Below are 16,499 nucleotides of genomic sequence, written 5' to 3' on the forward strand. Positions count from 1 at the left end.
CAGGACCTTCTGCTTCAATCTCATTTCAGTTGAAGCCACATGGAGTAAAACACAGCAGCTCATGAGCAGAGCACAAAAGGGAGCTTCTCACTCCTCACTCCTGCGAGGGTATCTGTAGACTATTCAGGTGAATTCAAATTTGAAGTATTGAAATAAAATTTATTAGGTTTGAGACTTGATAGAAGTAAATAAATCATTCAGAAAAAATAACCAAATGAAAATGCTTTTGCTATAGTTGGCTAATTTTTGGCCAGAGCAAGCAATTATCATAAGCACTCTATTTTGTTTACAAATTATAGTTAATGCCACAGTAATATTATGGCTACAGAAACAGAGGGAAACGTGGTACATTTTTGCATAATGATTCTATGGAAGGGGATTGAGAGATTATAAATATTCATGTACATTAAATTAATTTTGTTACTTTGTTAATACCATTTGATTATTTTTCTTTGAGAGAAACGAGTTAAAGATAATGCACAATAGTATTGTAGACTTAGGAGTTTGTGAGTGTTTATTTTCTATTAGTAATATAATTTTTTTTTTTGGTTCTTTTTTTCGGAGCTGGGGACCGAACCCAGGGCCTTGCGCTTCCTAGGTAAGCGCTCTACCACTGAGCTAAATCCCCAGCCCCAGTAATATAATTTTGAGATGTTCTATAAATGATGTCAAAACAAAGACAAATAAAAGAGGGTGAACTATAAAATGTTTGAGATGTAGGGGTTCACGATCACACAGCTATGTAATTGTCCGTTTCTGTTTGCTAAGGTGTAGAGGAAAGTGCCATTTGTTACTGGCTGCCCCGTGATGGGACTGAAATGTCTGTTAAGTGTCACAGAGTTTCATTGCAGGCAGTTCTGAGTTCTAAGTATTTTCAAGTGTGACAGCCACCTGTGCAACTGAAATGCTCTAATGGCCACCTCATGCGAAATTGAAGAATACAGATTGAATGTATGTCAGTCAGGAATTTGAATTAACTTGATATTTCTAACATGTAATTGTTGAAACGTGCAGTCGATATTAGAGAGCCTTAAATATTTTACACCTTTGGTTTCCTCCTAAATCTTTCAACTCCAGCATACTTTGCTGAAGCCACCTCTGTGGCCCGTCTGCCCTGCCCTGCTCAGCCAGTCTGTGGTTGGAGTCCGAGCACAGTGCCCGCTTAGCCACTTACAGCAGTCATGGCATCGAGTTGTTTGGGTTTTCTTCGCTGTTCCTCATTTTTCACTTTACCAAGCTTCCCTCTCATGTTCTAGTTGCTAGATTTATCCTCTTGCAGTGGTTACAGCTAACGTTCTGTAGATGGTCTTCTGGAGTCACTAAAATGACCCTCCCCACCACCACAAACAAAGGCCATTGGGGTGTTTTATTGAAAGTAAAGAGATTAATTCTTATCAAGGCTCCACTTCTGGTTACTGTACAGCCCTGGGACAACCTTTCTGATCTTGTGGTGAAAATGAACTAAAATCTTTATTACCTAGGTAGTAGTCATTTAAAATATCAATCATTTTTTAAAATTCACACACATTGACCAGGGAGTATCACACACAGTATTAAAAATAGAATGGGGTGGGTGGTTTTAGTAAGCCTGACAATAGTCTGTGAGGAGAGCTGGTGCTCACACACTCACAGTTATCCCCGCTCACAGCAAGCGTGCCCATGAACCTGACGTCTTCTTGGCTCCACTTCCCATGTGCTGAGATGACAGGCATGTGCCTAAAACCTTGAGTTATTGATGACGAGAAATGTTCATTTTTATCTCTTCTGAGGAGATAGTTTTAAAATGTCATTCTGATTTCCACCCTCAGGCTAGAGGAGCATTACCATTCTATTTTAAAATATGAGTATTAGCTCTCTAAATTAGCTTATATAGATGATATTTAATAAGAAATTAATAAGAAGGATTTAGTAAAGGTCACTTGCTCCTAATTATGCTTACAGAGCCCTAAGTGTTTTATAAAATAGAAACGTGATGAACTTCAACAAAGTTCAGTCAGATCATTGTCATTAAAATTGTAAGACTTGTTTACAATTTGAAAAAACTAAGTTAGCACAGTTAAAAACTACCAGGTGTCACATCTTAACATTGTATCACATTTACTTCAAATAGTTTTAAAAGAAACAGGGAAAGTTGTTTGTGGCACCTGCTATGAATCCCTCGTCATCCAAATCTCCATCCTATTAGATGAGGCTTGCTATGGCCATGTCTTGTCTCTTTCCTTCCGGCTATTTTTGCCTTTTTTTTTAAAAGCAGTGTGTTAGAATTTCATTTTATTTCCACTTTTACTTGTTAGCAATACCTATTTGTTTTATTCTTTGATTGACAGCTTCCTTAGGACTTAACTAACACCCATAGCTTATCGAAGTCTTTTTTTTCCAATGGTACATTGTTCTGGTTACAGACTTTAGTCATAACTCTGCGTAATCACATATTCCCTGGCTTTCTCTCGTGAGTTATTCCTACCACTGTCATAGTGTCAGTGTTCTCAGTGTCGCTTTAGCACACCAACGTTGTCAAGAGATTACAATTAACATATATTTTATGTGAAGGGCCACACACTTAGCACTCCTGACTCTCATCTGCTATCATCTTTTGTTCATGGTTTTTCTTCAGTTTAAAGATCTTTGCTGGTGGTGGTGGTGGTGGTGATGACCAGGTCTGCAGGTCTGCAGGTAATACGGTCCCACTGTGTGGTTGGTCTGAAGAGCCTTGTTATTTTTCTTCCATCTCCCGTGTTACATCCAGTAATTATTTTCCAGGCTCTCCCCCTATCCCCAACTTTGCATCTCTTCCCAATTATATTCTGGCTATGTGGACCCTGAGAACACTCTCATTTTCATCTTTCTGTCTGTATGCAGTTACTTTCTTATTTCCCCATGTATTTGTGTATTTTTCTCCCTCCGTTCCTCCTTCTTTTTCATTTGCTTCCTTCCTGCTTGCCTTCTGCCTTTTTTCTTGCTTTCCTCATTGTTTCCTCTGACCCCCCTACTGCTCTAGAAAGATCTATGTAAGGCGAACATCAGAATCCTCACGATCCTCGTTCCTCTGAATGACAAAAGTCTGGGTGCACCATCTTCCAGTGTTCATACATCCGTCAAAGTATAGGTTGTGCTTACAGGAGCTCTTTCCTGCCCTTTGGGGATCCCGTCATTTGCCCCACTATTCCTACTGATGGGTTGTGACCAGACAAGAACTCAGTCGACATTTCTTTCCTTGTTTACATGTCTGGTATTTCTGGGGGTGCTAGACATTTTGGATTGCTCATTATTGAGTATTGGGTCTGCTGTGTTACTTTATTTATTTATTTAAGATTCATTCTTCTATATAGTTAAGGTCTTTGAAAGCAGTTTGATTGTTTTAAGGCTTTTAAGGTCTCTTCATACAAGTCCAGAGCAGTATTTATTTTTAACAGAAATTTTCTTTATAATTCCGTATAATTCTATATAATTCCTGATAAAAACTCAGTTTGATAATCCATGCCAGTCTGTCTTGTTGCTTGTGGGGACCTTAGCTGTTCTTAGTCATCTGTGTTGTCCTAGAAGTTTAGTCTGCTGCTTTCTCATATTTGCTTTTCTCACCTTGGGACTGATTGTCCTGCACATGCTCAGACCATCCTTCTGCTGGAGAGTGGTGGCAAGAATTTGCTGCACTTTAAGTCCGGATGTCTCTATGGTTGTCTCCAAGTGTTCAATGCTGTGAATGCTAACTTTCTAACGCCCTTCTCTGAAAGTGAGCTGGGGTATCGGGCTCTGTTTAGTCTGCTCCTTTCTCCTCTGGCAGATCTCTCCAGATCAGCTGGGAACTCATGGCTCCCTTGTTTCTCTCCGTCGGTGTCCTGCATTATAAGATGCACCCTTGCCTGTGGATGGGGAGGCCGTGTGCATCATCAGTTTTCCTAGTTTTAAGTTTTAAAATAATTTTATGTACCCTTTAATGCATCTTCCTATAGTATTCCCTTTCAGTTGAATTTTGTGTCATCATTAATGTGGCCTGAGCCAACAATTTGCCCAGGATTTCAGAGGTCCCACATTTGTCATTGTGGGCACCTGGTGAGTGGCCAGCCGGGCCTTTAAATGGCCTTATCTTTCCAACCTCACGGGGGGCATTATTTATCAGTAAGTTTCCCTGCAGAAGCAGGTTAGAAGGTGCAGGTCTGATTTGCAGAGCCATGGACAAGCTGCAGCTGGCACCATCTGGAAGACAGCATAAATATTTTACTGGTTGGGGAATCTTTTGATAGACTACACAAGCATAGTTTAGTTCACAGATTGGGGTGGTGGTGGTAAAAATCTAGTGTAAGCATATCATTAGAGAACCAGGTAAACAGTTATTTTGTGTGTGTGTGTGTGTGTGTGTGTGTGTGTGTGTGTGTTTATGGTGATCTATGAGTTAGACTTTCATGAAGAATTCACCATTTATATAAAATTCCATGGGGCAATCAAAGGCAGGGGTAGCTCACCAACATGAGACTGAACTTGGCCTGATTCACAATATTAACTGCTTTTCCAACAAAGCACCTACCAAGTTAAGACTCTTACCAGCCTTGAATGCAAGTGCATCCCTAAGCACATCCTCTTCAAGGATGCAGTGGCTCTCACTGACCTACTTTTGCTTATTAGTTCTTAGTCACTTCACCTATCTTGCCATATATATCCTGAAGCATATTCAGGATCTGATGCCATTGTCTTGACCTAGGCTGGACTGGTTTGGGGGTGCTTTTGTAGTCAGACAAAGTAATTCCTCCAAATGAACTTTCAGGAAAAATTCCTTAATTGTCAGCTTATGCCTACGCATAGTCGGCATGCATACAGTTAAAATCATATTAACAAGACAAAGCCATGTTCTAGGAACACTGACTTACATTCGCCAAGGCTGTCAAGATCACATCTGTACCCTAAGCAGCAAGTCCTGCTCGTAGACACACAAACAGAAGCCTGGGACCATGACTGGGGACTCTGGAGTAAACCTTACTTGGAGCCTGCAGCTCTCTACAGGGTACTTCACCGGCATTTTTGCTATCTTTGTGAGTCTCTACAGTTCATGAAAAAGATGCCTGAAACTCAGAAACACCCAGCCCGGAGACCATTGATAACAGAAGGGTCAACCAAGGTGTACACCTGTAATCTCAGTACTCAGGAGCTTAGGCAGAGAACACTAAGTCTGTGGGCATCCTGAGCTGCACACTTAGACTTTGCTTCCAAAACTAAAGCTTTGGCCCCTAGCATTTCTATGCTAGTCTTACTATGATGTTCTCTTCAAATAAGATTATTTTCCCCACCCCCAGTGTAAAATAAAGACATAGAACTTTTGGATGTCAGTTCAGGATCTGAAGTGTCTATTTAAATGAGTGGATGAATGGGGTGCACTGTCCACGTCATTACTCAGGATCCTTCTGGTGCTTAAGCAACAGTCAGTTGATTGTGAACTTTCCAAGGTAAATTTTATGAAAAAGTTCATAATCTAAGATGCACAGCAATCCATACACCAGGAAGAGGCAAGTTTGGGTAACTTAATACAGTATATATATAAATAGAACAAATTCCATATTGGTTTATTGTGAGTAAGAAGTCTAGAATGAAATGGTGAGGAACAAATCAAATGTTACCACCGAGAGGAAGGGAAAGTCAGAAAGACAGGAATGGAGGGCAAACCCAAGAGATGGAGAGGAAGGGAAGTGTGGCAGATTTTGAGATGATAGTCTTAACTTGAAATTGGTGTAGGTTTCTCTGCCATCCAGTGCACATGCTAAGTGTTACAATTGTCATGGCATTGCACTTTATTACCTTTTAATCAAGATTCCCCCAATCACTATTTTATGCTGTAGTTTTTGAGATGAGCATATTTACCTCCTGTGTGTGAGTGTATGGACACATGCATTTTGGGGGCACACATATATGTTGAGGAGAGACTATGTAGTTAGTATCTTCCTTTATCACATTCCTCTTCTTCTTCCCTTATGGCAGAGTGTCTCCTTGGACCTGGGGCCCATGTTGTCTGGGCCAGTATAGAAGTCATGAACTCCTGGAAATCCTCCTGTCTCTACTTCTCCAGAGCTGGACTTATAGGAATGTTTGGAATGCTTGGCTTGCTCTGTAGGCTTTGGGATCTGAACTCCAGCCCTCAGGGTTGTTCAGCGAGCGCTGTTAACCACTGTAGCATCTCTTTAGCTCCTCTAGTTAACGTTTCTATAATCTTTGTTTTTCAAGTTTTCTAACAATAGAATAATTGGAACCACTTTTTTGTGGTGGAACTTTTCCCCAATGATAAATCGAGATTTATTAGAGACATCACTTTTGAAACAGAGTAAGTTGATTTGCATCCGTGTTTTAATTTGTGATGGTACTCATAAGAGTCTTTTGGAGTTGAGTTTTGATAAATTACCATTTTTCTTATGAACAGGATTTTTTGTTGTAAAAATATTTTATTGAGGATATGATCATTTTTATTAACCCTTTATGCCTCTGTGTTTCCCATCTTCTGTCGTCTCAGTTTACTGTGGTGCAGAGGTGCGAACCCAGCTGTTGGCATTGTCTCCACTCGGAAAGAAGTAGCCAGTGTTGGGAGTGTAGCCTCTTGAGTTCTTGCTCGGTCAGGAAAGATGATACCGGGTTCTGATGGCTACCTTGTTACTGAGAGGGGTCTCCTGCTCAAAGTGCATCTCATCCGTCCTTACCTCAGGATGTTTATCAAAGCAGTCTGCAAGGTTGCTGTGATCTGATGAGCCTGGCACACTTCAGCTTGTCGGGTGGACAGACTGTTTGGGGAAATGAGTGGAGCACGTACGGTGGAATGGGCTAGGAAAAGGGAAAGCTTCTTTTTAGGAAACCGTGCTAGCTTGCATGGTTTTGTTCATATTTGCTTTTACAGGCACGGGAGTTGCTAGTGGAGCATTTGCTTCTCTCAGTCACTCATGCTTCTGTTTTTCATGTTATGTTCTTAGTTTTCAAAGTTGGAGTTAAGTTCCAGTGCAGCTGGATTTGTCCCTTTGGGGCTGGCATTGTAGGCTTTCAGGCCAGCCCTGCTCCTCCCCAAGAAGTGAACAGAAAGGTTCATATATCTGTCCCACTGCCCCAACAGTGCCTCTGTGATAGACAGCCTTAGACTACAGAAGCTTTATCACTATCTGTATCAGCTATGGGCACACATTAGACAGGCACAAATAAAGACTTGAGTACCTGAAGTCCTGATGGATTGGAGCCATTTAGGCGAGCACTGCTGTCTTTAAGTGTTGCCAACTAAGTTTGCAGACATGGACATGTCTGTTCGTCAGCGTAAGTCCCATTTTCATTGACTGCAGTCCCAGTTCCCCATCACATTCATGCACAAGCTTAGCCTGGCACAGACCGTTTACAATATGCATAATCATGAGACTCAGGGAACACCAAACATGAGACTGGGGATTCCACCTTGCTCTACTTTCATTTCCTAATAGCTTCATGGTGGTAAGAAGTGTGAGGCAGCCCCTCTCACTATTATGAATGATAGAAAGATAGCCTTACAAAGTCTGAAGCTTGTTGATCCATAGCAGGTCTTTGACAGGCTTTTGGATTGATACGGCAGGGCAGGACTGTCAAGGCCAGGGCTTACCATTCACATAGTCTCCTCTGGCCTGTGTACTGTAGCAGTCTCTGTCTTAGGGACATAGAAACTGCTGCTTCTGTTGTGGTGATTTAGTTTTCCCGCTGCTTCCCCTGTGTGATATAATTTGAAGTCGCACCCCCTCCATGGGCTATTGCTCCCCACCTTCGCAGTGTGGCAGCAGACTACTGTTCTCTCCAGCGGATGCTATTCCCATTCTGTCCAGAGTGATTTCCCCTCTATATTCATCAGACAACAGAAAAGGCACTGTTCCAGGATCTTGCTCTCTCTACATAAGGCATACGTGGAACCATTTGGATGGAAAAATTATAAATTAAGATTCTTTTCATTTAAAAATATTCACATTGTGTTGCTCAAATGCCAGTAACTGGAAAATCACAGTTAATGTCCTATTTTTATAACCTCTCTTAGAATGTTTAAAAATGTGTTTACGGGGTTGGGGATTTAGCTCAGTGGTAGACCGCTTGCCTAGGAAGCGAAAGGCCCTGGGTTCGGTCCCCAGCTCTGAAAAAAAAAGAACCAAAAAAAAAAAATGTGTTTACGTTGTTACTTGACCATCTTTCTTCTTGGAGATTTTCTATTTTTGAAATTCCAAATTCTTTAAAGCAGGTTGTATGAGTCCTGACTTGGTAGTTCGGTCTTATTATCTGGGGCCTGAGACAGGATACTAACCATGAGTCTGCAGCCATCCTCAGCTACAGAGTGCACTCTAGGCCAGGCTATGGTACATGAAACCTGTCTTTAAAAAGAGCTGGACTTGCATGAGTGACATACAGAATTTTAAAATCAGGACAACACCATTACTTGGAACAATTTTTTAAAGAGACTTTTTATTTTTTGACAATTTCATACATGTATATACATCATAGCTTGATCATATAATGAGAAGCACAATGATTGTTCTGTTTTGAGACAAGCAGGAGTGTCACCTCTCCTGTCCCACAAGTGGGCTAGACTTGAGCCTCCTCTTGTCTCACAGTTCAGAATTAGAAAAGTACAGGTGGTCTGCTTCATGACTGAGCCCAGAATTGGAGAAGAAGAGCAGAGCCAAGCTTCAAGTTAGTCACTAGGTGAGAGTTTTTGTCCTAGGACACAGAGAGGAGGAGTTTGGGATGTGCAAGTCCTGACCTTTCAAAAAGAGGAAGAGATTTTAAAAAATACCATTCTGTACCAAATCTATGTGACAGCCATTTTTCCTTTCTCAATGCTGTGTCCCTTTCTGTAGAATTGTACATAGACGACCACTTCATTTCCACTAGCTTCTTGCATTTTTGGTTATTTATTTCCTCTACCTCCCATGTCACATTCCCGTCTTTATCCCCTGGATGAGCCACCTGCTGTCCTCATGACCTTTCCTCTTCTGAGTGTGTAACCCGGTGAGTTTCTGTTGCCTGCTGGAGTGCTGACTGGTGTCTGCTTGTGCGGGCAGCCTCAGAAGGCCACTGTGCTCAAAGACAGCATCTCATAGCACACTTCTCTTACGTTCTTCCTGCCCATTAGACATTGTGCTCCCTGAGCCTTGAGGTGGACAGGTATTGGCATACTTCATGTTAAATAGAGAAAATAGAATGAATTTAAAGGCAATGTTCTTACATGCCACACGTATTTCTTTGGGGCTTATTATTTCTGGAAGCTGTACATTCAAAAGGAGGAAGCACATAAGACAATCCTAATGTTGTTTATATTTTTGGTTTTGGTTTTGAGCCGAGGTCTCACTGTGTAGCTTTGTCTGGTCTAGAATTCAGTATCCAAATCAGCCTCACTTCCAACTCAGAGATCTGCCTGCCTCTGCCTTCTGATTAAAGGTGTCCCTACCACACTCAGCTACATTACTGATTTTAATACTAAAAACACCCACAGTTGTTGTTTTTAACTGAACTTCTTCTGGATAGGTTTTGTTCTTGTTGCTGATTCTTGATTCTCTAAGTGAAACCTGAGCTACCATTCACACCTAACCTTGGGTCCCCTGAGTCGTGCTCATAGTTATTGTTGCAGGTTTGAAAATAATAATCGTAATGTATATATATACATATATATATATATATATACATATATGTTATTTAAAGAAAGAATAGTTTCCGGAGCTGTGGGTCACGTTGCTGATAATTAAAAGCTCCGTTGTGGGCTTTCTTCTTTACAATTGGAATCTATTCTGTTCACAAAGAAGTCACATTTGTTGCCTCTTGGCTATTACAATGAAATATTCTTTGAAATTCTGTTATGAAGTGGAAATTTTAAGGTGTGTTTCTAGAAACTTCCTTCGTGTTTCCCACTGGAGAATACATTAATGCCCCTGTATGTTGAGGTCTTCATAAGCAAGGGATAAACTGAGCCTGAACTAACTTCACACTCATTTTGTTTACTTTAGTCTTTTGAATCACTTGGCCTTTTAATATCAGCTAATCCTCTCACTGAATATGGGTTCAGGAAGGTTCTGTGTGGCTGTTGCCTGTTCTATCTTATTTATTTTTAATAGCACTAGGTGGTCCAGTAGTATTTTCTTGTGTTTTTTGGAGGGGTCCTATTGTGAGCTGTAACTAGCTGCTTACTTAGTTCAACTTTCTGAGACAAGGGCTTGCTCTATAGTCCAGACTAACCCGGAAGTTTGAAATCTAGATTGGTCTTATACTTAGGACAATCCTCCTGCCTCAGCTTCCTGGCATATGTTGCCCATCTAAGCTCAAGCCACAGCATTTGAAGATAGGATTCCCTAAAACATAAATCAATCAATCAATCAATCAATCATCTTTCTTTTTTTTTTTTTTTTTTTTGGTTCTTTTTTTTTTTTCGGAGCTGGGGACCGAACCCAGGGCCTTGCGCTTCCTAGGTAAGCGCTCTACCACTGAGCTAAATCCCCAGCCCCAATCATCTTTCTTAAGGTCTGAACCAATTAGTAAAGGGTTTCCAAGGCAGCCACTTAGGTTTTATACAACCATGGTTATTTTTTTAATGTGAAAACAAAGAATTATTTTAATTGAATAAAGGAGAGAGATTAAAATAGTTACTATGGGAAAAATGGGTTTCTTGTAATCAATAACTTGTGAGATAATCCTTAACTATAATTGACATTGGGGGTGGGGGAATTGGTAACAGGCTGCCTACCGAGTTGTCTGCTCCCAGTTCCCATTCTGGGGAGGAACTGTCTCCATTCTGGGCTTATGGTGTTCAATGAGTGTTCTCTGAGTGGGTCTAAAGCTCTTGCTTTGATCAGAGTGCTTTGGAGAAGCGTGCTTGAACTGATTGGCTGTGAATGTTAATGACTTCATAGGGCACACTGGTGATTTATGACATTGTTGAAACTCTCTGGTGTTCATAAAATGAACTTAATAACCCACTGCCACAGAGGGATAAGCTGCTTTCTCTCTGCAATTGAATGCCCGTCCTGCCTGCATAATAGTGTTGAAAAATACTGCATTAAAAAGGGTGAGCAGCTGTATGGTGAGGGATTGTTAATTATCCTCTTTAATTCACAGAGGGTGTTTGTGAGATATGGCTGACCAGCGAGGACACCGGGGCCTATGGCAGAGACATTGGCACAGATCTCCCCACACTCCTGTGGAAGCTGGTGGAAGTGATTCCTGAGGGAGCCATGCTGAGGCTTGGCATGACAAATCCACCGTATATTTTAGAGCATCTGGAGGTAAGGGAAAATCACATTGACATGCTGACACAGATGTCCCCATCACAGACCACGTGGTAGCCTCCGGATCATCATATAAGCTTCATTTTGAACCATTGTCCCGTGTGTCTCTGGTCTCAGAGAGAGTGAGACTTGCAAAGTTCCTCTTTTATTCTATCCCATTGATGTTTATGTACTTCCTCATTATTTGATGTGTGTGTGTGTGTGTGTGTGTGTGTACATGTGTGATCATGCACATGTGGGTATGGGTGCACACCATGTATGTGTGTATGTGCAAGTGGGTATGCGTGTATATCTGGCTGGCCTGGAACTTGTATAGGCCATGTTGGTCTCTAACTCAGAGATCTGCCTTTCCTCTGTGTATAGCCTATAACGCTGCGGCTGTAGGTTTGAGTTACCATACTTTGCACTTTATTTTCACTTCACTGTTTTTATATATGTCTGGATTAGTGTATACCACTTGCATAAGGGTCCCAGGGAGGGCAGGAAAGGGTGGAGCTAATGTTGCAGGTGGTGGTGAGCTACTCCATGTGGTTGCTGGGAAGTAAACTTAGGTCCTCTGCAGTAGGAGCAGATGCTTTGGCTACCAAGCCATCTCTCCAGTCCTTCTCATAGCCATCATTATTTAATGTTGCTTAAGTTAGTTAACCCCTGGCACCCTGCCAGGGTTCTTTGCTGCTTTTGTGTGTGTGTGTGTGTGTGTGTGTGTGTGTGTGTGTGTGTGTGTGATCTTTTAGTTTGTTTTTCAACAGTTAAACCTTTTGGTTTCCCCCAACTTGAGACCCTTCCTAGTTGAGAATTGCAAATATATTGGACTAATATTTATGCTGACTATTTTAACTGTTTGTAAAGGTGCTGTATCCCAGTTTTATCTTTTTTTCTGGAGAGAGTTAGGGATTGAGTAAATTCAAAGGAATGCAGGAATTGAAACTTCAGGATTCATCTGTAAGCAAAGGAGGAAGCATGGTTTAGAAACTTCTATACATCAGAATTTGACCTTTAGATTAGGTATCCAAATGTCAAACTAGAAAAAATTAGGCACATGTCCAAGGCTCTGTGGTATCTGATGGCAGGTTCCACATAAGGCCAAGCAAAGATGGTGGACAAAGGAGCAATTGTTCCAAAGGAAAAAACATTTTAGGATCCACAATTATTATTGGAGAAATATTACTGTAGCTCCAGAGTCTGGGACCCAAGCCCAAGCTAGTCACATGCACAGTAAGGAAACAAGCTTTGTTTTTCATTAAGGATATTCTTTGTACTACGTTTCAACAGGCTAAAAGCAACCATAGTTGCTAAATTTTACTGCCTGAAATGCCAATAATTATTTAAACAATATTACTTGGGAGAAGGTGTGGGGGATCTGGAGAGATGGCTCAGAAATTAAGAACACTTACTGCTCCTCCAGAGTTGGTTCACACCACCCACACTGTATGGCTCCAATCTGCCCATAATTACATTTCCAGTGTATTCCATGATGCCCTCTTCTGTCCTCTGACACCCCCCCATACACGCACACCACAGACACTCATACAATAAATCTTTTAAGAAGTATTTCAATGAGCTGGTTGGGAGGATTTTTTATATGGCAACCTTAATATTGGTAGCATATTTTAGAGATCCTCCGAGGGTTGATGACAAACTGGTAATGTAATATATGGACTAGATGTTTCGGGTTTCTTCTTCACATTTTCCGAGCTCAGTCTATCTGTAGCCATGTGATTTAGAGAATGACTTTCATGCTTCATACGGTGTCGGCTGATTATAATCTGCTATTTTAAAATGAGTCACAAGCATGTCAACGTCTACTTAACACTTTGACTTAACACTTGAGGAAAGCAAGTGCTCTCAGTTAAAGCGGAACTATGGCAGTCTCGCGGTGTTTGCAGTACGTGTGAGGCTGCCATGGCAGAGGCCCGCCGATGCGCTAGATGTGTCTCTGCTAGGAAGGGGGATGGGCTTTACTGATGCACAGTGGATGTAACATGCCAATTTCTTTAGATTGGAAAGAAAAGTTGATCCAGATTCTAAAGTAGTGTTGACAAAATTCAGGTAGGAAGTAATCACAAGGACAAAAGAGAAGGTTGCTCAAAGGTGTCAGGCAAGTCCCCCTTGGAATGAACACAGCATTTTAATTGGTGGCACGATTGTAGCCACAGATGCCTTCTTCATAGCATGTGCCAGCGCAGACCATACATATAAAGCAGTGATTGACTTCTTGGCCTCCCAAAGGTGTTCTGGAAGACCTTACAGGAATCACTATGTTGTTCAGTGTAACTTCTCTGTATCTGGAAAACACCAAATGGTTAGCTCATGAATTCTAGAAATGTAAAAAAGCCCTGGCTCCTTTTTTGTTTTTAATTTTTGTGGTGCTGGCAAGGTCCCAGGAATGCTGGGTATGTGCCCTCAACTGCTCTATCCCCAGCTCAGCATGATAAGCAATTCTAATTGTCATGATGTTGTACTCTCTTCTTCTTTGCTTTAAATCAGTCTTGGCCTTTCCTCACTCACTGCTGTTGTCATAATCAAAAGTGCTCAGTAAATGAATATAAAAGATTGAATAAAGGCAGAGTCGTCTTCATAAAAGAAACTCTAGAGCTCACATAGAATCACAAACTTTGAAGTCATGACACTGTGATCAATAGGGACAGCAAAAGATGATGATGTAAATGAGTTTTGAGGATAAGTGCATGCCCTGTAGCAAGTCATGGTTTCACATTACTAAGAGTAGTGTTACAGGTAAGTGAGCCTTCCTGAGAATAGGCCATCTAACCCAGCACAAGGAGCAAAGGCAGGCATAGAACAGTAAAGTTCAGGACCTTTGGAAGTAAGAGCTGTTAAGCTCTTAGCATTTTGACAAGATCTTCATACCTAGCTGGTACATCCATCCTATTATGCTTGACAAATATATGCTGTGTGACACAAAGTTACCCTGGGTTCAAGGGTCCAAAGGGCTTCAGAAAGGAGGCCAACTCAAGATAGTCAGCCCATTGCCCCTCCCTTCATCACAGTCCTCTCATTGAGCCTAGGCCACTCAACAGAAAGTACTGGCTTACCTAGGATGCTGGGAAGCCACCAAGAAAAGTGAAAAATAGGTCAAAGTGCTAACAAGGGAAACATAGTGAAAATGAAAAACAGGAGCAGGCCAGGTAGTGATGGGACACCTTTAATTGGGAGTTCAAAACAAACAAAATCAAAACAAAAGAACAGCAGCAAAGGGAAGGGGGCAAGGGCTGAAGCTGTGGGAACAGGAACCTACTGTTGAAATATCAACTCCGCGCCTTAGTATCCCGGAAGGGAAGATGTGAGATGTATTGCTACAACATGGCCTTTGTGTGATCCAGGAAGATGCTTCACACCATAGACTTTCATTAAGGAGGATTCTCTTCTTTTTACATCCATGTGATTGCTTGATTCTCTCTCTCTCTCTCTCTCTCTCTCTCTCTCTCTCTCTCTCTCTCTCTCTCTCTCCTTGTTTTGATACTATGAAATAGTTTTTTTAATTAACTTTACATCTCAATATGAGCTCCTCCCACCTTCTAGTACCTCCCTCCCCTTCTCCTTTGAGAAAGGAGAGCCCCCTCTAGGTAACAGTCCCCCTAGCTTCCCCATTCCATACAGATTACAAATCTGTTACAGATTTGTGCTCAGTAAGACTCATGGCACCACAAGGTTAATGCAAACAGGATACTTTCAACGCTCCCTATGCTTTTGTTTGGAAATATTTTAGTTACTACAACAGTCAGCCTCCTGCTGCTCGTGACATTAGCAGGCTTGTTCCTGGCTAAGTGACCTTATCCTTTAACCTAATTGTGCACTTACTAGAACTTATGTGTCTGATGAAAGACAATGGGTAGCTGTCAAGGACTCTGGGTAGTAATTTATGAACATTAATAATATGTTTGGTTTGGCAGACTGTTTAAAATGCCTCCTAATGTCAATATAGAGGCAGACTCAGGACCCGTTGTGCTCGAGTTTTATCAAAGTAGTTCAGAATTTCCAGACTGAGCAGTTCAAATGGGACTTTTACAACATCTCCTCCCCACCCAGGACTGATACTTTCCAGAAAAATAAAAAAATGTAAATAGATTCCAAATTGTTCTATGCTAAATAGTTTTTCTGGGGTTTTGACAAATAAAAGTGTGTGTTGGATGGTTTTGAGCAAAAAAGAAAGAAAGAAAAAGTTCTTTATTTTTGTCATCACCATATATGTGAGGTTCCACCTGACTGCTGAGCCTTATCTCCTGCTCTTGCTGCTCACCAGTCCTCATTCGTTTTACTCTAGCATTTGCATGAAGACATCAGGAGTTATTATAATCTCTGAGGATAGATAGGAGGGAATAGTTTATGCCCATCTGTGAGGAAGAGGAAGGAAGGAAGAAAATTAATCAGGAAAGTTCATGTTCATATATACATACACATGTACACATATATACTTATACACATGCAAGTGTGTGTCTGTCTGTCTCTCTCTGTCCCTCTCTCTGTCCCTCTCTCTCTCTGTCTCTCTGTCTCTATGTCTCTATGTCTCTGTCTCTCTTTCTCTGTCTCTCTGTCTCTCTCTCTGTCTCTCTCTCTCTGTGTATGCGTGTGTGTGTCCGTCTGTCTGTCTCTCTGTCTCTCTGTCTCTGTCTCTCTCTGTCTCTGTCTCTGTCTCTCTCTCTCTCTCTCTCTCTCTCTCTCTCTCTCTGTCTCTCTCTCTCTCTCTCTCTCTGTGTGTGTGTTTGTGTGTGTTTTTGTGTTTTTCCTGGCTCGGTTTTTTGTCAACTTGGATAAAAGCCAGTCATTTGAGAAAAAGCAATCTTAATTGAGAAACTATCTCTACCATTGGCCTTTTAGAAAGGTCTGTGAGGTCATTTTCTTGATGAATGATGGACGCCGTAGACAGCCACCCCTTGGTAGGTGGTCCTGAAGTACCTAAGACAGTAGGCTAAGCAAGCCATGGGGAACAAGTGTGTAAGCTGCATTCCTCTCGATTTCTGCATCTAGTTTCCTGCTTTACTTCCTGCCCTGACAGACTTCTAAGATGAAATAAACCCTTTCCTCTTCAAGTTGTGTTAATCATGATGCTTATCACAGTAATGGAAAGCAAACTAGTAGTGTGTGTGTGTGTGTGTGTGTGTGTGTGTGTGTGTGTGTGTGTGTGTGTACCAGTACTAGAAGGGACTATTTTGAGTGGAAAGGAAGAGATTATTAACATATAAAGGAGAATCTTGGGGAATGGTAGTATGACAACCTATACGGAAATACATACACAGA

At 41.4% G+C, this 16,499-nt stretch overlaps 1 protein-coding gene across 5 annotated transcripts in view; it reads left to right on the plus strand.

The window, feature by feature from the left end:
- The window catches only part of Cdkal1 (CDKAL1 threonylcarbamoyladenosine tRNA methylthiotransferase), a 553,071-nt gene that overhangs the window by 309,866 nt on the left and 226,706 nt on the right, over positions 1-16,499 (plus strand). For all 5 annotated transcript variants that reach the window (XM_087591039.1, XM_087591037.1, XM_087591038.1 and 2 more), the window contains 1 exon segment: positions 11,074-11,240. In XM_087591039.1, coding sequence (XP_087447165.1) covers positions 11,074-11,240 — 167 coding nt within the window.

The sequence above is a fragment of the Rattus norvegicus genome, chromosome 17, assembly GCF_021556685.1.
Source record: "Rattus norvegicus strain SHRSP/BbbUtx chromosome 17, alternate assembly SHRSP_T2T, whole genome shotgun sequence".
Lineage (NCBI taxonomy): Eukaryota > Metazoa > Chordata > Mammalia > Rodentia > Muridae > Rattus > Rattus norvegicus.